Source organism: Mus musculus, chromosome 3, assembly GCF_000001635.26.
Source record: "Mus musculus strain C57BL/6J chromosome 3, GRCm38.p6 C57BL/6J".
Taxonomy (NCBI): domain Eukaryota; kingdom Metazoa; phylum Chordata; class Mammalia; order Rodentia; family Muridae; genus Mus; species Mus musculus.
Window position 1 is genome coordinate 76129701 of NC_000069.6, and position 22514 is coordinate 76152214.

The following is a 22514-nucleotide window of genomic DNA, read 5'->3' on the forward strand; positions in this document are numbered from 1 at the left end:
ATCACTTCTGTTAGTTTCAGTGTGTCCCTGTTTAATTTCTGTTTCCATGATCTGTCCATTGGTGAAAGTGGTGTGTTGAAGTCTCCCACTATTATTGTGTGAGGTGCAATGTGTGCTTTGAGCTTTACTAAAGTTTCTTTAATGAATGTGGCTGCCCTTGTATTTGGAGCATAGATATTCAGAATTGAGAGTTCCTCTTGGAGGATTTTAACTTTGATGAGAACGAAGTGCTCCTCCTTGTCTTTTTTGATGACTTTGGGTTGGAAGTCTATCTTATCAGATATTTGAATGGCTACTCCAGCTTGTTTCTTCATACCATTTGCTTGGAAAATTGTTTTCCAGCCTTTCATTCTGAGGTAGTGTCTATCTTTTTCTCTGAGATGTGTTTCCTGTAAGCAGCAAAATGTTGGGTTTTGTTTGTGTAGCCAGTTTGTTAGTCTATGTCTTTTTATTGGGGAGTTGAGACCATTGATGTTAAGAGATATTAAGGAAAAGTAATTGTTGCTTCCTGTTATTTTTTTTTTCCTTATAAACATACATACAAAAATTCTTTTTTTTTTCCATTTTTTATTAGGTATTTAACTCATTTACATTTCCAATGCTATACCAAAAGTCCCCCATATTCACCCACCCCCACTCCCCTGCCCACCCACTCCCCCTTTTTGCACTGGTGTTCCCCTGTACTGGGGCATATAAAGTTTGCAAGTCCAATGGGCCTCTCTTTCCAGTGATGGGTTGTTAAAGTTGGCATTCTGTTCTTGTGGCTGTCTTCTGTTAGGTTTGTTGAGGGATTACCTTCCTGTTTTTTCTAGGGCGTTGTTCCCATTCTTGTATTGTTTTTTTTTCTGTTATTATCCTTTGAAGGGCTGGATTCGTGGAGAGATAATGTGTGAATTTGCTTTTGTCATGGAATACTTTGGTTTCTCCATCTATGGTAATTGAGAGTTTGGCTGGGTATAGTAGCCTGGGCTGGAATTTGTGTTCTCTTAGTGTCTGTATAACATCTGTCCAGGCTCTTCTGGCTTTCATAGTCTCTGGTGAAAAATCTGGTGTAATTCTGATAGGCTTGCCTTTATATGTTACTTGACCTTTTTCCCTTACTGCTTTTAGTATTCTATCTTTATTTAGTGCATTTGTTGTTCTGATTATTATGTGTCGGGAGGAATTTCTTTTCTGGTCCAGTCTATTTGGAGTTCTGTAGGCTTCTTGTATGTTCATGGGTATCTCTTTCTTTAGTTTTGGGAAGTTTTCTTCAATAATTTGAAGATGTTTGCTGGTCCTTTGAGTTGAAAATCTTCATTCTCATCCACTCCTATTATCCGTAGGTTTGGTCTTCTCATTGTGTCCTGGATTTCCTGGATATTTTGAGTTAGGATCTTTTTGCATTTTCCATTTTCTTTGATTGTTTTGCCGATGTTCTCTGTGGAATCTTCTGCACCTGAGATTCTCTCTTCCATCTCTTTTATTCTGTTGCTGATGCTCAAATCTATGGTTCCAGATTTCTTTCCTAGGGTTTCTATCTCCAGTGTTGCCTCACTTTGAGTTTTCTTTATTGTGTCTACTTCCCTTTTTAGGTCTAGTATGGTTTTGTTCATTTCCATCACCTGTTTGTATGTTTTTTCCTCTTTTTCTGTAAGGACTTCTACCTGTTTGATTGTGTTTTCCTGTTTTTCTTTAAGGACATGTAACTCTTTAGCAGTGTTCTCCTGTATTTCTTTAAGTGATTTATTAAAGTCCTTCTTGATGTCCTCTACCATCATCATGAGATATGCTTTTAAATCTAGGTCTAGGTTTTCGGGTGTGTTGGGGTGCCCTGGACTGGGCGAAGTGGGAGTGCTGGGTTCTGATGATGGTGAGTGGTCTTGGTTCCTATTAGTAAGATTCCTATGTTTACCTTTTGCCATCTGGTAATCTCTCGAGTTAGTTGTTATAGTTGACTCTGTTTAGAGATTGTTCTTCTGGTGATTCTGTTACAGTCTATCAGCAGACCTGGGAGACAGATTCTCTCCTCTGAGTTTCAGTGCTCAGAGCACTCTCTGCTGGCAAGCTCTCTTACAGGGAAGGTGCGCAGATATCTTGTTTTTGGACCTCCTCCTGGTCGAAGAAGTAGGCCCAAAACAGGGCCTTTCTCAGAAGCTGTGTTGCTTTGGCAGTTCCCAGAAGCTGTCAGCTTCTGTGGTGCAGACTCTCACCTGTGCAGACTAAATTCCTAAGTTCCAGGGAGTCCTGGAACCAAGATGGCGACCGCTGCTCCTGAGGCTGAGGCCACCTCCCGAGCCAGGCGGACACCTTTCCTCTGGTCCGGAAGGTGGCCGGCTGTCCCCGGCCCACACAGGGTGCTGCCTCAGCGGCTCTGTGCTTCCGCCTGTCCCAGAAGCTGTCCGGTTCTCTGGTGCACCCTCTCACCTGTTCAGACTAATTTCCTAAGTTCAGCAGAGTGCCGGAACCCAGATTACTAAAGTGTCTTTAATGAATGTGGCTGCCCTTGCATTTGGAGTGTAGATATTCAGAATTGAGAGTTCCCCTTGGAGGATTTTACCTTTGATGAGTATGAAGTGTCCCTCCTTGTCTTTTTTGATAACTTTGGGTTGGAAGTCGATTTTATCCGATATTTGAATGGCTACTCCAGCTTGTTTCTTCAGACCATTTGCTTGGAAAATTGTTTTCCAGCCTTTCACTCTGAGGTAGTGTCTGTCTTTTTCCCTGAGATGGGTTTCCTATAAGCAGCAGAATGTTGGGTCCTGTTTGTGTAGCCAGTTTGTTAGTCTATGTCTTTTTATTGGGGAATTGAGTCCATTAATATTAAGAGATGTTAAGGAAAAGTAATTGTTGCTTCCTTTTATTTTTGTTGTTAGAGTTGGCATTCTGTTCTTGTGGCTGTCTTCTTTTTGGTTTGTTGAGGGATTACTTTCTTGCTTGTTCTAGGGCGTGATTTCCGTCCTTGTATTGCTTCTTTTCTGTTATTATCCTTTGAAGGGCTGGATTCGTGGAAAGATATTGTGTCAATTTGGATTTGTCGTGGAATACTTTGGTTTCTCCATCTATGATAATTGAGAATTTGGCGGGGTATAGTAGCCTGGGCTGGCATTTGTGTTCTCTTAGTGTCTGTATAACATCTGTCCAGGCTCTTCTGGCTTTCATTGTCTCTGGTGAAAAGTCTGGTGTAATTCTGATAGGCCTTCCTTTATATGTTACTTGACGTTTCTCCCTTACTGCTTTTAATATTCTATCTTTATTTAGTGCATTTGTTGTTCTGATTATTATGTGTCGGGAGGAATTTCTTTTCTGGTCCAGTCTATTTGGAGTTCTGTAGGCTTCTTGTATGATCATGGGCATCTCTTTCTTTATGTTTGGGAAGTTTTCTTCAATTATTTTGTTGAAGATATTAGCTGGCCCTTTAAGTTGAAAATCTTCATTCTCATCAATTCCTATTATCCGTAGGTTTGGTCTTCTCATTGTGTCCTGGATTTCCTGGATGTTTTGAGTTAGGATCCTTTTGCATTTTGTATTTTCTTTGACTGTTGTGTCGATGTTCTCTATGGAATCTTCTGCACCTGAGATTCTCTCTTCCATTTCTTGTATTCTGTTGCTGATGCTCGCATCTATGGTTCCAGATCTCTTTCCTAGGGTTTCTATCTCCAGCGTTGCCTCGCTTTGGGTTTTCTTTACTGTGTCTACTTCCCTTTTTAGTTCTAGTATGGTTTTGTTCATTTCCATTACCTGTTTGGATGTGTTTTCCTGTTTTTCTTTAAGGACTTCTACCTGTTTGGCTGTGTTTTCCTGCTTTTCTTTAAGGGCCTGTAACTCTTTAGCAGTGCTCTCCTGTAATTCTTTAAGTGACTTATGAAAGTCCTTCTTGATGTCCTCTATCATCATCATGAGAAATGTTTTTAAATCTGGGTCTAGATTTTCGGTTGTGTTGGGGTGCCCAGGACTAGGTGGGGTGGCAGTGCTGCGTTCTGATGATGGTGTGTGGTCTTGATTTCTGTTAGTAGGATTCTTACGTTTGCCTTTCGCCATCTGGTAATCTCTGAAGCTAGCTGTTATAGTTGTCTCTGTTAAGAGCTTGTTCTTCAGGTGACTCTGTTAGCCTCTATAAGTAGAACTGGGAGGGTAGCACTCTCCTTAGTTTCAGTGGGTAGAGTATTCTCTGCAGGAAAGCTCTCTTCTTGCAGGGAAGGTACCCAGATATCTGGTGTTCGAACCGGACTCCTGGCAGAAGTTGTGTTCCACTCACTAGAGGTCTTAGGATCCCGTGTGGAATCCTGTGTGGGCCCTTGCGGGTGTCAGGCAACTCCGCTGGCAAGGAAGCCCGGGGCTCGAGTGGAGCAGAAGGGGCTTTTGCCCCGGGTCAGGCCCGGGTAGTCTGCTTCCCTATGTACCGCAGTCTCAGGTTCCGCGCGATTGGATTGGGGCAGGCGCTGTGTTCCACTCACCAGAGGTCTTAGGATCCCGTGGGGAATCCTGTGTGGGCCCTTGAGGGTGTCACGCAACTCCTCTGGCAAGGAAGCCCGGGGCTCGAGTACTTAATCAGTTTTTAAATAACCAAGTTTGTTTATTGTGTAGATGAAACAAGTAACAGTTGATTTAATAAGGTATATAGCAAGTTCAATAAAGCTTATTTTGTAGGTTGTGCACTGAAAAATCTTTTTACAAGTAAATATAGAGTTAAGTTTCATTTCTGGAGTACAGATCTATTCCTTGAGTGTACAAAGCAAGAAATTTAATGCTCTGTCACTAGAATTCATTTCATTTGATGCTAAATATACTATATTTTAATGATCCACTTATGGTAGAAAGCGAAGCAAAGCCTGGGGACCTCTTTTGAGTAGGAGTTAATGAGCCATTGTCTGTTGTTTTGTATAAAACTACTTAAAATTAAGGCATTACTATATATAACATGACATTTGAATATATAGCAAGCTTACATATACTTAAAAGTTTTTTTTAAATTTAGTTAAGTTCAAAATTTAAACTATACTTTGAACCCACATATAGCTATACATGAAACTTAGTCAATTTTACATGACAGCAAAAATATGTATTGTTGTGTATCAACATATATTTTCATATGTGAACATTTACATAAAGTAACTATAAGTGCACTCACTCACCTGTTTATAGTCTATTAAGTAATCTAATCTATTCATCTATCTATCATCTATTATCTTTCTATTATCATTATCTATTAATCATCTATGTCTAGCTTTCAATATAGCAAAAACAATGACAACATTTAAATTGGTTCTGTCTGATTCTGTGACGTTAGTGCTTTGTTCTTTCAATTTGTTAAAAACTACAGAGGAGAAGACACACAGTTGTATAAGGGATTTGGGTTATAAAATAAGCCTGATAGAACCTTTTGGGTTTGCATGGTTTGTATATACATGAATTGTATAGCTTTTAAGCAGTGCCTGCAGTAGTCATTTTGAGATTTGTTTTTTTTTTTTTTTCTTTTACTGTGTGTGTGTTCGAGTTAATAACATTGGTGCATTTTTAACAGTGCACAAGATTAGACACCCGACTTACACGATGAATCTTTTGCTTTATCAATTGTTCCTTCACTCATATGTGGAAGTGAGGTTGCACGTTACTTGCCATCTGGCGTTATGTTCAAATTTTGATCTTTTCCTAATTCATTATTTCATTTTATTTTAATGATATGAAGTACTCTAGCTACATATTGATCATCTATCTATGCATCTATCATTTATCTATGTATTTATCTTTGAATCTATTTCTTTATGTATCTCTCTCTGTATCAACGTATCCCTATATCTATCTATCTATCTATCTATCTATCTATCTATCTATCTATCTATCTATCTATCTACCTATCTATCCATCCATCCATCCATCCATCGATCCATCCATCGATCCATCCATCAATCCATCCATCGATCCATCGATCCATCGATCCATCCATCCATCCATCCATCCATCCATCCATCCATCCATCTATCATCTATCTATCTATCTATCTATCTATCTATCTATCTATCTATATCTATCCATCTATCTATCATCTATTCTCATTTATGTGTGTTAATGGTGTATTTATGGTGCATGTGCCATGAAGCACATGTGGAGGTCAGAGGACAACACAGTACAGTCAATTCTCTTCTTTGTCCTTATGTGTCCTAGGAACCAAAGTTAGGTTGTCAACGTTAGTTCCCGCTGTAACATTTCTCTGGCCCTGAAAAAATATTTGTTGAAGATTGTTTTGAGAAAACAAACATTTACCACATCCCATGCTCTTAATAAAGTGACATTTTCATAAATTGTATTTGTGCACATACCTTTGAAGAAAAGTATTACCAGAGTTTAGCAAAAATGCTTTTTTTTTTGCTTAGTGAAAACTGAAATAACTATGCATTCACTATGCATGCAAACTGTCTCTGAAATATCAATGCATATTTTAAACAAGATGTAGCATCTCCTTTAGATTCTTACAAATCTGTCTATTGAAAGGTATAATCAATTAGAATTTGGACAAGTTGGCTCAACTTAATAATGAAGGAGTCACTGAGATTAAAAAGTCCTGTTTCAAAAAGTAGAATTAAAATAATGGCTATCGTTGTTTACTTAATACTTATTTTTTCCTACTCTCACTTTCACCAACTGAGTAAAATGTATATTGAATACTTGATAATTTTTTCAGCTCAGCAAACTACAAAAAATATCTGTACAGTTATACCATGAGAAATAAGATGGAATTAAGAACTAAGAAATGATTTGTCATCTCAAAAGCCAATTCACACCCTTTTGGACACAGTCCCAAAGATGCTGCCATTCTGACATCAGCATTGCATGTCCTGTGTTGTATTTACATAGTTCTACACCTGGTATAAAAGAAAACCTCTCTTCTGAGGTATCCTTTAATAACAATTGCATTTCCCTTTTGCATAGGATCTTTTTATGAAGCATTTCATATGTATAAAAAATACAATGATAGACGTCTAAACGAAACTTGATTGGATTTAGCTTGGGTCATACCCCCTTGAAAAATAAGTACCTTGTAGAACTTGGGCATATTATCTCTTGTAAACTTCTTGTCTATATGCTACTTATATACTTAAAATAATATCAAAATATCCACAATTTTTTTCAAAATTTAAATACTGTGCAGCATCATTTGCATATCTAGTAGGCTATATATGGTTTATTTCCTCCTTTTGCTTCTTCTTGCTTATCACAAGGAACAGAGATTTTTAGTTTTCTAAGTCACTTCTGCTTTCAATAATATTTGGTAATCTGAATGTGTGAAGCAGGTAAGAGAATCTCATATCCATTTGATGGGACTCTACTGCCTAATGGGTGAATCCATTTCTTTTTATAAACTGGATTCTTTAAAGTATGTTCAAGCATTTTTTAGATAAGTACAAAATTGCAGTTCCACATATAGTTCAGCATATCAATGCAAAATTAAAGTGGGTAAAAATATGAGACATTTATAATAACTTGCCTAATAAATGCAAGGAGTGCTTTTCTGGTTCTTTCTAGTTTTACGTGCACCAAAGAAGAAAATGTGTTTGCCCTGGGCAGGGAGGCCTTTATAGGAAACTTCCACAGGAAGCCCAGCTTGCAAGACATAAAAGAAAGAGATGTATGAGAGTGGCAGCTCAGCTCTAGGCTGGTTTCATGGCCAACTCAACGTAGTGTTTCAGTGAAATGAGGTAGAGTAAGCATTTTAATGGACCTGAAATTAATGACTAGTCACCGCTCATTTATTTATACCAATATATTTCATGAACATATACTCCATGCTCTAATTCAAAGAAATAAAAAATTCTGACTTAGAGTTAATTTTTCATTTAACTACAAAAGAAAAGCAAAGCAATTAGTGCACAGCACAGAAAATATTGACAGGGGTTTTGGTTTCTAATAATTTTATTGCAATATATTTCCATTTATCATTTTTCCAAAATGTCAATTTTGCTATCTTAAATTTCTTTAACTCCTAGAACCATTTAATCTTCTATTTGAATTAAACCTACCTGAAAATTCATTTTTGTGTTTTCTCTCTCCTTCAGATGCCAAAGGCCTGCTCAGGCAGCTTTTCATTCTGGTTCTCTCTTGAAGGTAGTTGGTTGGTAAGAGTGTTGGTGGGGACAAGACTTGTCTTGTGAGATATTTAGTGTTGCCTTTAAATATTAAAAAGTTTATCTGTCTTAAGTCCAAGTTACTTTGCAGTCCTTGCTGGCCTGGCTGTCTGAGTTCCTCTGAGCCCAGAAACTGGAGTCTCTGGCATTTAGCACCTCATTATAAAACAGTGGGGTATTAAGTAAACGATTAATTGCTAGGGTTTTTTTTCTCTCTCTTTTTTTATTAGATATTTTCTTTATTTACATTTTAAATATTAGCCCCTTTCCTCATTTCCCCTTGGCTTTTCCTCTCTTGCCCAGAAGACTTGTCTCTTCTCAGGCAGGAGAGAGGTTTGGAACAATAAATTTTTATTGAATTAGGAGAAGAGAGTCACGTTTGCAGAAGGAAAAACTTTCACACAAGTGAATATTCATGAATAATGGTTTATCATGGTGGCAATAGGAACCCTGTATATGGCCTTGTCATTCTACCCCCTTCCCTCTGACAACATTTCTCTCAACAAGTCCATCTCTTACTTTCATGTCATCTTTTTGTGTTTAACCCACTGAGTTTAATTAGAGTTGCTTCCCTGAGCATCTGTGAAAAGTTATTCAGTGGAAGAAGGGCAGTGTATCTGTGGCTATAGCACTGAAGTAAATGACATTTATAATAGACTCTTTGCTTTTCCATGATGAAGCATCAATGGGCCAAATCTTGTGCAAGTTTTGTGCAGATAACGATGGCTGCATAAAGTTCATGAGAAGTTGGCCATGCCATTTCTCAAACACAACTTTGTGTTGTATGTCTTCCCATCATCAACACTATAGTCCTTTCTCCTAGTCTTTTGCTGTATTCCTTGAGCACAGTTGTATTGAGTTCACTTTAGTAATGCCTGTATCATTTCCAGAATATGACGTTTCATAACCCTACTCGCTAGCTTCTGGGTCTTTCATTCTTTATGCCCCCTCTTCCATAATGTTCTCTAAGACTTAGCTCAGGGAAATTATAGTTTCCCATTTGGGACAGCATGCCACCATTGCTTATTCTGAGAAAGTTATCAAATTATGGGCTTTTGAATTAACCACTTCTTGCTGTTATCAGAACCTCCTCTGATAAACGCAACACTTTTATCCTAAGAAATATTATAAGTCTTTGTCCTAGAATTATTTTCTTTCTATGCCATCTATTTGTATGTCTGATAGTTTTTTTCAGGTTCCTGAATATTATATTTATGAGCTGTATTTTGAAAAATCATCCATTTTTATGACTGATGTGAATCTTCTACCCTGTTTTCCAGTCTTGATATTTTGTCATTTACTTGGTCTATTCTGTTCATAAGGCTTTCTAACCCATTTTGACATAAATTTTTTTTTATGAATCTTTCAGTGTTTCTCTTTATTGAATTTTCATTTCCTAAATTGTCTTCATTATTTCAATTAGCCTTCTATTTGTATGTCTGGGCTTCAATAAGAAGCTTATTCTGAGTTTACTTGGGTGTTAATTGATACCTTCTTTGAACTCCTTGAACTCCTTGAATGTCTTTAGGATTGCTCTTTCAAATTGTGTGTTTTGAGATTCCTCTAGGTTCTTATTCCTTTCAGAACGTTTCTTTAAGACCTATGGTAATGAGGATGCCTCCTTGTCTTTATGTCTCATATTACTTTTATTTTTGTAATGGAACCTGAACAACTTTGAGTTTGCTTGTTGGTTGTGTTTCTGACATGAATTTATAAGCTATATTTTTCATGTGGGATTTTTTTTTTGTTCTGATTTTGGTGTTACCCAAACTTGACTAGTTTTCTATTGAGGAAAATGTGTTTAAGCCTGATTTTGATAACTGTCTGTTGGTTGGTGTGTAGGCTGAGGTGATTTCAAAGTTCAGTGACTTCTTAGGGAGGGAGGTGTCACTGTGGCCCTATAGGATGCATGTGTCTGGTTGGTCAAGCTTCTGGGTCAGTTCAAAGACTGGGGATGAGGGATCTTACCAGGCACTGAGAACATTAAAAGCTTCTTTAGTAACACTGTACAGTGGGAGGCTGAGTAGTGTTCAGTTGTCTGCTACCAGCTGACATTTGTGTACTACTCTTGGGCTAGGTCCTGGAATTGAAGCAGAGGCAATGGACTCAAGCATTTCCACTAGAGGCACATATAAATGCTTCCAGTGTAGCTCTGGCTGGCCTAGGACTACCTATGTCGACTATACTGACCTAGTCTTATTGGGGCAATCTTCCAGCCCCTGCCTTCCGAGTATTTGGAATATCAGGTTCCTCAATACTGAAAAATATAATTTTATTAAATCTATATAGGCTGAAAGTTTTAGAAATTTATGCATTTTCTATCAGTTAAGAATGATGTATTTTACGCTTCTGCATAAGTGAAGAGGTTACAGAATGCCACAGGGCTATCATTGTTCATATGATCTTGACTGGTACGTTATTAACATGCTTTTCAATGTTCCCAATGTGCAGGCAAACAATTGCCAATTAACTGGTAAGTTTAACAGGTTGTCTGAAGTTACTACAGGAAAGCATTCAATTGTGGAATTGATTTCTGCCGATTTACAATTTCTAATGCTCTCTGTGGGGATGAATTACGTTTGGAGGATGTAATTTCACCCTAAAGTGCAATGAAATGATCCTAATTACTTTCTGAGTTCCCATTAAGATGTTGTACTAATTATTCTTTTGGTTGCTGTGACAAAACAGCTCAAAAAAGGAAAAAAGAAACCTTAAGAAAAGAGGAGTTTATTGTGACTCATGGTTTGAGAGTATAGCATATCTTGGCGGGAGGCATGGCAATAGCAACAGCTATTATATAGCATAAGGAACAGGAGGCATCTGCTCACACTGTGTCCAAAAATCACTGAGATTTTCAAGGTACAAGCAGTCTGCACCCAGATTCTTTGCCAAAACAAAACACAGATGGCCTGAATCCATGTTCTCAGCCATGTACTTGTTCTTTCTAAAATATTGTGAGGAAAATTTTACTGTACCTAATCCTGTTAAGCTCTGTTTACAGCTGCCTAGAAGCATTCTAACCTATGGCTCTAAACTTTTCTACATTACTTCTGCAAACTAGATCCCATGGACTAGGGTCAGGCTTATCACAGAAATGACTCCAATTCATGGTTTTCTCTTTGCCTCCCTTCCACTCTTCTTCCTTCCCCTCTCCTCCCTTCCCCTCTTCTCCCTTCTCCTCTCCTTCCTTCCCCTCTCCTCCCTTCCCTTCTCCTCTCTCCCCCTCCCCTCCCTTCCCCTCCCCTCCCCTCTCCTCTTCTCTCCTTTTCTTTCTTCTTCTTGCCCTCCCTCCTCCTCCATCTTCTAGTTTCTCTTCCTATTCTTCTTTCTTCCCCTCCTTCTTTTGTACTAGTTAACTTTCCTCATTGGTGTCACAAAAACGTCTCACCAATGCATCTTAACAGGAAAGGTTTATTTTAGTTTATATAGCAGTGGTACAATTCATCATACTGGAAAACCCTTGCTAGAACAGCTCTTACTATGTTGGCAGAAGCATGAAGTACCTGATAATATGCATTCATATCTTATGGGAAATATTCATTGTACACAAAATAACTATACACAAACAGTTAAGCAAGTAAACAAGCTTTCCTTTGTCTTCTCATGGTTCAGTGTACAGTGATATGATCAAAATTTATCTGTTAGTCAATACTGTAGTTCTCCCAAGAAAGAAGCAATTTGACTTTTAATAGTAAGTCTGTGTATCCCTGTCCATGGTGTTGAGTTAAAGAACTCAAGCCATCTAACTTTTGATGAAGTGAATCATATATTTATTTCTTTGCATAATACTTCACTAAGATTTAGACTTGAAAATCATGTTTTCATCAATACAAATAATCATAATAAATTTTATGAAAGCTATAGATGGAATATGAAAAATAGATTGTACAGTCATATACAAATTACTGATGAAGTTTATAGATCATTGAATCATGTTTTACTTGGGATAATGTCTCTTAGATCAGTCCCTTAAAAACCTAGATTCTATAGTAAGGAGGTATACACAGCTGTTATAAGTTGTTGCCTCTTTTTCATGAGCTGCAAGCTTATATAGTAGGTTACAGTACTGAACATGGTAGACAATTATAACACAAGGGTAAATATGTGTATATTTAAAAGTGTCTGAATATGGAAAAGTATAATTAAAAGATACACAAAATATTGAAAAAGCAGACCAGTTTTATGAGACACTCAACACGAATTGATACTGGAAAACTAGAAGCTATTTGGGTGAGTCAGTGAGTGGGTGGTAAACAAACATGAAGACCCTTTTAAATCTCAAGCTTGGCAGAGGTTGGCCATCGCAAAATGGATGGCATTTTTTAAGTTTCTGTTGTTTTGATTTTAATTTTTTAAGAGAAATAAGGAACATGAAATGGGGTAAGTAAGAAAGATCTAGAAATCAGAGTTAGGCGAGAGAAAATAATATGATCAAAATATACTTCTATATGGAAATGTTTAGATTAAAAGAAGTATGTTTAAAATACAAGTACACTGTGCCGCTGTACAATATATTTTCTAAAGTAATGGTAAATGTATGTATATTAAGTATATACCAGTAATACTGTCATTTTTGGGCATTATCAATTAGGATGCTCAGATCAACTTTCCCAATCTTATTATGATTGGCAACACAGTAGGCATTTATATAGCATTATATATTATTGCCACAAGAACAGAACAATGTTATGTAGTATAGCAAGACTTCTGTAGCAGAGCTGGACAGAGTGGTTTTCCAGTTTTATTATTACCTTGTGGGACAGCTATCATAAATGTTGTCTGTGATGGACTGAGCTGCTTTAACATAGGACTGTGTTTGACTCGAAATGTACATGCTGACTTACTGATAATGGGCTTCCAGTGAAATGCAAAGAAGCATTGCTTATTTCCTGTCCTTGACACAGATCATCATTATAGGAGAATGCTACTTTAACCATAAGTGTGGAGAATTTTATATACTAAATGTAAATGATGTTTGGTACACTGTACTAAATGAATTAAATTTAATTCAGTGTTTATGTGTTTGTGTGTGTACATGTGTAGAAATACATACAAAGAACAGAGTGAAGGAACACCATTGGAAAGACTGGAAGAGGATAGAGGAGGGTGATGTTAATGGGATCCTTTAGCCAACGTCTACCCTCACCTAGACTAGTCCCTTGGGACACAGGTTTTGCAATCTTCTCCATCACCCACTGGGTTACGTACAGCATAAGTGTTGTGGTAACTATTTCTCTACCACAGTTGATCTCTTCTCAATCATCTCTTCTCTCTTATATTCAGAAAATTCTATCCAGTGTCTCATAAACAAATATTTATTCCTAAAAGAATGATTAAACTGTGTATCTAAATGAATGAAGTGTTTATAAATAGTTTACAAAAAGTGTATTTACAAATACATTTTTGTGTGGACACCTCAATTATTCGTTATAGAATTCATTGAAATGAGAGCAAAGAGATTAATGGAAAAGAAAATATATAGTTTCCCCTTGCTATTCTGTAACTTGTAGCAGCAGTACAAATAGTAGGTGGATTTCACATTGTCAGACAGAAAATATACTCTAATTTTCCTTATCTTTGGAATGCAAGAAGAGAGTCTTTTACAAATTTAATTTGTTGAATACTTACTAGGTGTCAGGTAGTATAATCCTAAAATTATAAAATGTAAAACAAAATTAACTGATTTTTTTCTGTGTGTGTGAAGGTTGGAGAATGCAGACACATGATCTGCTAGAAATGATTAGTGTTTTTCAAGGATTATAACAGTGATATATAATTATCTGTAAATGCTATCAAATAAAGGGAAATTGACATATAACCCTTAAGCTTGAGGCCCCAGGGAGTTTAAAGGTCTGGTGAGGTAGGGACTGGGGGGCAACCTCATGGAGACAGGGTGTGCGGAGGAGGTATGGGATGGGGAACAGTCAGAAGGTGGACTGGTATGGGGATAAAATCTGGAGTGTGAACAAAAGATTAAATAAAATTAAGAAAAATAAGAGTGAGGAATTACTTGGGAGTGGTATTAAAGGTTGTTGTGTCTCTTCTTCTTTAGAGACATGAACAAATATCTATGCATCCAAAAACAGTATACTAATGACACACAGTTAAAATTCCACTCAAGCCTAGTTTCAGGAACCAATTAGTGTATTGGAGTTTTTTTTTTTTTTGTATTGGGGAGGGAGCATAGTTGAGAAGTCCCTTACAGGAACATGGGTATAGATGCCTTATAAAACAGGTGCTATGCATATTTGTTATTCTTTTATAACATGGATGGTACTGGTTATGCATGAGGAAGTAAAATAATTGTCTTATGGAGAGGTGAGGGAGAACCATGGTAAACTGGCAGGAGAAGAAAATAGATAAAATAATGCTTATCTTTCTAATGCTTTCAGAAAATTCTGGTGGTTGGGAAGTAACTATTTCTTAAGCTGAGTTATTTCAATGTATACAGGTGGAAAAATAGTTGAGAAGAGTTTAAAGTACTCTACAGCTTAACTGGTTTAAATTCTCATAAAGTTATTCATTCTTCTGGTTTAAATATAAGGACAAAAAAACTCTTCTCTGTTAATTAGCAAGAAAGTATCCTGGTAAAAGAGGCAAAATGAAGTGCAGTATTACTCAAAATATGAGCTTACTGTATGTATGAAAGGTGGTCAATGTTTATCTGAGTACTTTATGCCATCTTGTATCTTCTGGGCTTCATCTGGAATATAGAATACTATAAATATCAAAGGACTTTGGTGTGAGATTGTCTGCCATCATCTGCCTAACATGTATTTTTAAATAATTTTGGAAAAATTATTAGTAACTTACTAAGCCTGATCTATGTAAATTATGCTGAACTATATTGTTTATACCATAGAAAAGTGTCTTAAGAAATTTTAACAAGTTCTTAACAAAAACTGAAATTGTGCAGGGTTTTAAAGATTTATTCATATAATTAATTTATTATTTAATGAGGTGTTGAAGCATATAAGTATATTTGCAATTGTGTTATGCACAAATATTTAGGGTAGTAGCCATGGCTATAAGCTAGTCAGCTCTGATTCAATGATGACGATTTCTCAATGATAATGAAAATTTTCAATATATTTCTTTTATCATATAGTGTATTTTCTCTGATTTTCAAAATTGTAATTTTGGCAGGTGAAAATCAATAAAGATGTTTAGGTGCTGGTCTGCCATTTTGATTCTTGGATTCATCTTTCTGGCATCTGAAGGGAGGCCAACAAAAGAATCAGGATATGGCCTTAAATCCTATCAACCTCTTACAAGATTGCGACATAAGGTAGGACCAAGTCGTCTGTCTGCTTGAAGTTGCTTGTATTTGAGAACTAAGAGATTAGATGTGAGCTTGCTATTCACTAGGAACACTAACTTCTGAACATGCTTCCAACAATTTTCATCTTGTAAATCATAAAGCTTTAAAATTGGGAAATTACAGCAACTGAATGATTACAGTTTGGTGAATAAAATACTATGCTTATGAGGAAAAGATGTATATTGGATATAAAACATAGTGCACAAGGTTGGAACTGGAGAGATGGATTAGTGGTTAAGAGTGCATCTTGTTACATAGGACCTGAGTTTGTTTTTTAGTTAACTGGGCAGCTCACAACCACTGGTGAGCTCCAGGGGACCTAATATCCTAGTCTGGTTTTCATGCACTTGCACACACATATCTATAAACCTACAGGCTCACACAATTATATGCACATAACTTAAAAATAAAATCATTCATTAAAACTATTGCTATTAAAGTACTGAGTTATATACCAAAAGTTAAGGCTCAGTTAATTTTTGTTACTTTCATACATACCTTAGGATATTTTACACTGCAAAGTGTTAGTTTCTAAAAATTCCTACAAATATATATATACATATATATGTGTGTGTATGTGTTGGCAACAGAGAAATCTAGATCATGTAGAAGTTATTGAATATTTTCATTTATTCAAAGAAACCATTAAATTTCCTGGACATATAAATGAGAAGTGTTTTGGAGTAAATACTTTTACACTTTCAAAATTTTCAACCTTAAATCAAGCAGCAATTTTTTATAACAACACATATCTAGTAAATATTAACTGTGGGCTATTTCACTACCTTAATATTATATCCCAATGTCAGAAATGTAAATTTTGCATTTTCTGGCACTGTGTACATATGAGACACCGATGGACTAAATCTCTGGTAGAGAATTGGTGGGTAAATACTTAATTATATTCCACTGGTTTTCTACAAAATACTTGACAACAGGTTTGTGCATTACTATGAATATTTCTGAGAAAATTTTCAGTTAAATTTACATGATAAATCATGGATATACTTATCTAGGTAACTTAATAGACCTTGAAAGAAAAGCTATAATTAAGTAAAATGATCTTGAGAAGAATATAAACTCTCAAGAATTGCTATATCTTAATATTTCCATCATTGCATACCTATTTCTATATCATGAGAAATAATACATGATTGTTGATATATAAAATACATGGCAGAAATTGTCATGAAAATACATTACTTTTAAACAACTCTCTGTGGCTCTACAATTAAGCTACCAAAGGCACCTAGTGAGAATTTGTATGTATGTAAACCTGTATGTGTGTGTACGTGTGTGTGTGTGTGTGTGTGTGAGAGGGGATATTTAAGAAGAGTGAAAAAGGTAAACTGAGTAAGAAATTGGAAGCAAGACTGTAAAAATTATCTTTTCATAGTCTTTGCTTCAGTGCCTGCTTCCAGTTTCCAGTCCTTAGTTCTTGCCCTGAGTTTCCTCAAGGAGAAACTGCAATTGGGACAATTAACACCCAAGTTACTTTTGGTCATGCTATTTATCAGAGCAAAGAAAGCAAAGAGAGACAATGTTCATTTTGAGACAAAAAATAGGACTAAGTTGTCAGTACATGTTGAAATGATACAGATATGAAGAAATACATACATATTTCATCATCTACAGCTGTATGTATCTAAAGATGTCATTAAAATTCATTTGTCTGTGTCTTGCAGTAAAAACGAGTAACAATAAACTTGCCATGCTAATTATAGAAATCTTAATTATACTCTACAAATACATGTCTGAGGAAGAGCTGATTGTGTGTTTTACTAATGTGTTTATCCCACTACATTTATGCAACTTCATCTGAAGCAATTCATTAGCAGGCAGGAACTATAAAATGTAACCACTAAATCCAAACCCCACAAAGTTCTGCTCTTATTTATTGGGGTTTAAAATGTACACATGGTGTGCTATTGCACAAGCTGCTTTCCTACAAATTGTCATTGGATGGGGGTGTAGCCTGGGACACAAGACCACTATTCCTGCTTATTTGGATGATATTATTCTAATTCAGAGAAGTAAAGTAGCTTTCATGTGAGTAAGAGGCTGCAACAGACATTATCAATAGGACAGGAAAAAGAGAAACTTCACCATCAATTTAAAGCTAATGATCATAAAGCAACATGACTCTGACCTGAGAAATGTTTGCTTTTTAGATTGTTCCCTCTGCTGCCCATAAAGCAAATTAACTGTATTTTCATATTGTTTTCTGAATTGGGTATCTACTGACAGTGGCTTTATGTGATTTAGGATAGCCTTTTAGCAAAGATTCCCTAGGAAAGATAGAAATCATCTGGAATATAAATGATCTTGTTATCAGAAATCTGAATTTTAGTCACAGTACAATAATTATCGACTATCATGTGAATTGTGAAGGAGTTCTTACTTTTGAGACATTGGTAACACTGGTGAATTAATGCAATTTGAGTAGTACATGTCACCAGATGTAATTGTGTCACTAGATATTTATTATTGAGATGCTGTCACTCTGCTTAATTCCTTACCTTAGGTCCTTTAATTTTATGGACATTTTTATGGATGACATGACCTTATTATTATTTTATAGATAATGAAATATGATTTCATGGACATTTAGAATTTGTTTATTGTAATGTCATCCAAAATTATGGAGTAGGATTTTAAAATATAGCCTAAAAATATAATACAGCCCTTCTGGTAGGTGCCAGCACCATATCTCCTCGGGCACAAAGTCCGCGGACATCCGCAAGGTCCCCTAGAAGACTCTCCATGCGAACTTAAGACCACCAGTGAGTGGAACACAACTTCTATTCCAATCCAATCTCGCAGACCTGAGACAGCATTAGGAAAGCAGGAAATCCGGCCTGACCCGGGTCACAAGTCCCTTCTGGTTGGCCTCAGCACTGGGTCATCTGGGCGCAGAGTTGGCAAACACCCCCAAGGTCCCTAGAGGACAGCTTCTGAGAAAGACACTGTTTCAGGCTCCAGACATCCTGGCACCTCCCTTGCCAGAGGAGACGTGTCCATACTGCCCTGGAGGGCTTTCCTGGAGCACCTCAGGGACTCATCTTGGTTCCCGGATCCCTCCGAGACTACTCTGTGCAGGTGAGAGTGTGGACTACAGAAGCTAACAGCTTCTGTGATGGGCCGAAGCAACACAGCTTATGGGACAGGTCCTGTTTCAGGCCTTTATCTTCTGCCAGGAGGCAGGTCCGAAAGGCAGATATCTGTGCACCTTCCCTGTAAGAGGAGAGCTTGCCTACAGAGAGTGCTTTGACCACTGAAACTCAGAGGAGAGAGCTAGTCTCCCAGGTCTGCTGATAGAGGGTAACAGAATCACAAGAGGAACAATCTCTAACCATAGACAACTATAACAACTAACTCCTGAGACCACCAGATGGCAAAAGGCAAACTTAAGAATCTTACTAATAGAAACCAAGACCACTCATCATCATCAGACTGCAGCACTCCCACCTCGCCCAGTCCTGGGCAACCAAAAACACCTGAAAAGGTAGACCCGGATTTAAAAGCATATCTCATGATGATGGTAGAGGACATCAAGAAGGACTTTAATAACTCACTTAAAGAAATACAGGAGAACACTGCAAAAGAGTTACAAGTCCTTAAAGAAAAACAGGAAAACACAACAAAACAGGTAGAAGTCCTTAAAGACAAACAGGAAAACACATCCAAACAGGTGATGGAAATGAACAAAACAATACTAGACCTAAAAAGGGAAGTAGACACAATAAAGAAAACCCAAAGTGAGGCAACACTGGAGATAGAAACCCTAGGAAAGAAATCTGGAACCATAGATGCAAGCATCAGTAACAGAATACAAAAGATGGAAGAGAGAATCTGAGGTGCAGAAGATTCCATAGAGAACACAGGCATAACAATCAAAGAAAACGCAAAATGTAAAAAGATCCTAACTCAAAACATCCAGGAAATCCAGGACACAATGAGAAGACCAAACCTACGGATAATAGGAGTAGATGAGAATGAAGATTTTCAACTTAAAGGGCCAGCAAATATCTTCAACAAAATTATAAAAGAAAACTTCCCAAACCTAAAGAAAGAGATGTCCATGAACATGCAAGAAGCCTACAGAACTCCAAATAGACTGGACCAGAAAAGAAATTCCTCCCGACACATAATAATCAGAACAACAAATGCACTAAATAAAGATAGAATATTAAAAGCAGTAAGGGAAAAGGGTCAAATAACATATAAAGGCAGGCCTATCAGAACTACGCCAGAATTTTCACCTGAGACTATGAAAGTCAGAAGATCCTGGACAGATGTTATACAGACACGAAGAGAACACAAATGCCAGCTCAGGATACTATAACCAGCCAAACTTTCAATTACCATAGGTGGAGAAACCAAAGTATTCCAGGACAAAACCAAATTCACACATTATCTTTCCACGAATCCAGCCCTTCAAAGGATAATAACAGAAAAAAGCCAACACAAGGACTGAAAACATGCCTAGAAAAAGCAAGAAAGTAATCCTTCAACAAACCTAAAAGAAGGCAGCCACAAGAACAGAATGCCAACTCTGGTAAAATCTTCCAAGAAGAACTCTCAATTCTGAATATCTATGCTCCAAATGCAAGGGCAGCCACATTCATTAAAGAAATTTTAGTAAAGCTCAAAGCACACATTGCACCTCACACAATAATATTGGGAGACTTCGATATACCACTTTCATAAATGGACAAATCATGGAAACAGAAACTAAACAGGGACATAGTGAAACTAAACAAAGTTATGAAAAAAATGGATCTAACGGATATATACAAAACATTTTATCCTAAAACAAAAGGATATACCTCCTTCTCAGCACCTTACGGTACCTTCTCCAAAACTGACCATGTAATTGGTCACTAAATAGGCCTGAACAGATACAAAAATATTGAAATTGTCCCATGCATTCTATCAGATCACCATGGACTAAGGCTGATCTTCAATAACAACATAAATAATAGAAAGCCAACATTGACTTGGAAACTGAACAAAACTCTTCTCAATGATAGCTTGATCAAGGAAGGAATAAAGAAAGAAATTAAGGACTTTTTAGAGTTTAATGAAAATGAAGCCACAACATACCCAAACTTATGGGACACAATGAATGCTTTTCTAAGAGGAAAATTCATAGCTCTGAGTGCCTCCAAAAAGAAACTGGAGAGAGCACACACTAGCAGCTTGACAACACATCTAAAAGCTCTAGAAGCAAATTCACCCACGAGGAGTAGAAGGCAGGAAATAATCAAATTCAGGGGTGAATTCAATCAAGTGGAAACAAGAAGAACTATTCTAAGAATCAACCAAACAAGGAGCTGGTTCTTTGAGAAAATCAACAAAATAGATAAACCCTTAGCTAGACTCACTAGAGGGCACAGGGACAGCATCCTAATTAACAAAATCAGAACTGAAAAGGGAGACATAACAACAGATCCTGAAGAAATCCAAAACACCATCAGATCCTTCTACCAAAGGATATACTCATCAAAACTGGAAAACTTGGACGAAATGGACAAATTTCTGGACAGATACCAGGTACCAAAGTTAAATCAGGATCAGGTTAACGTTCCAAACAGTCCTATATCCCCTAAAGAAATAGAAGCAGTCATTAATAGTCTCCCAACCAAAAAAAGCCCAAGACCAGATTTCAGAGTTCTATCAGACCTTCAAAGAAGACCTAATTCCAGTTCTTCACAAACTATTGCACAAAATAGAAGTAGAAGGTACTCTACCCAATTCATTATATGAAGCCACAATTACTCTGATACCTAAACCACAGAAAGATCCAACAAAGATAGAGAACTTCAGACCAATTTCCCTTATAAATATAGATGAAAAATACTCAATAAAATTCTCGCTAACCAAATCCAAGAACACATTAAAGCAATCATCCATCCTGGCCAAGTAGGTTTCATTCCAGGGATGCAGGAATGGTTTAATATACGGAAATCCATCAACTTAATCTATTATATAAACAAACTCAAAGACAAAAACCACATGATCATCTCGTTAGATGAGGAAAAAGCATTCAACAAGATCCAACACCCATTGATGATAAAAGTCTTGGAAAGATCAGCAATTCAAGGCCCATACCTAAACATGATAAAAGCAATCTACAGCAAACCAGTAGCCAACATCAAAGTAAATGGTGAGAAGCTGGAAGCAATCCCACTAAAATCAGGGACTAGACAAGGCTGCCCACTTTCTCCCTACCTATTCAACATAGTACTTGAAGTTCTTGCCAGAGCAATTTGAAAAAAAAGGAGATCAAGGGGATACAAATTGGAAAAGAGGAAGTCAAAATATCACTCCTTGCAGATGGTATAGTAGTATATATAAGTGATCCTAAAAATTCCACCAGAGAACTCTTAAACCTGATAAACAGCTTCGGTGAAGTAGCTGGATATAAAATTAACTCAAACAAGTCAATGGCCTTTTTCTACACAAAGAATAAACAGGCTGAGAAAGAAATTAGGGAAACAAAACCCTTCTCAATAGTCACAAATAATATAAAATACCTTGGCATGACTCTAACTAAGGAAGTGAAAGATCTCTATGATAAGAACTTCAAGTCTCTGAAGAAAGAAATTAAAGAAGATCTCAGAAGATGGAAAGATCTCCCATGCTCATGGATTGGCAGGATCAACATTGTAAAAATGGCTATCTTGCCAAAAGCAATCTACAGATTCAATGCAATCCTCATCAAAATTCCAACTCAATTCTTCAATGAATTACAAAGAGCAATCTGCAAATTCATCTGGAATAACAAAAAACCTAAGATAGCAAAAACTCTTCTCAAGGATAAAAGAACTTCTGGTGGAAACACCATGCCTGACCTAAAGCTGTACTACAGAGCAATTGTGATAAAAACTGCATGGTACTGGTACAGTGACAGACAAGTAGACCAATGGAATAGAATTGAAGACCCAGAAATGAACCCACACACCTATGGTCACTTGATCTTCAACAAGGGAGCTAAAACCATCTAGTGGAAAAAAGCCAGCATTTTCAACAAATGGTGCTGGCACAACTGGTGTTTATCATGTAGAGGAATGAGAATTGATCCATTC

At 36.9% G+C, this 22514-nt stretch overlaps 1 protein-coding gene across 6 annotated transcripts in view; it reads left to right on the forward strand.

Annotated features, from left to right (window-relative positions):
• Fstl5 (follistatin-like 5) overlaps positions 1–22514 on the forward strand; it is a 635736-nt gene that overhangs the window by 55426 nt on the left and 557796 nt on the right. For all 6 annotated transcript variants that reach the window (XM_006501262.1, XM_017319517.1, XM_006501263.1 and 3 more), the window contains exon 2: positions 15249–15390. In XM_006501262.1, the coding sequence (XP_006501325.1) occupies positions 15265–15390 (126 nt within the window). In that variant the 5' untranslated portion in view covers positions 15249–15264. The remainder of the gene's footprint in view (positions 1–15248; positions 15391–22514) is intronic.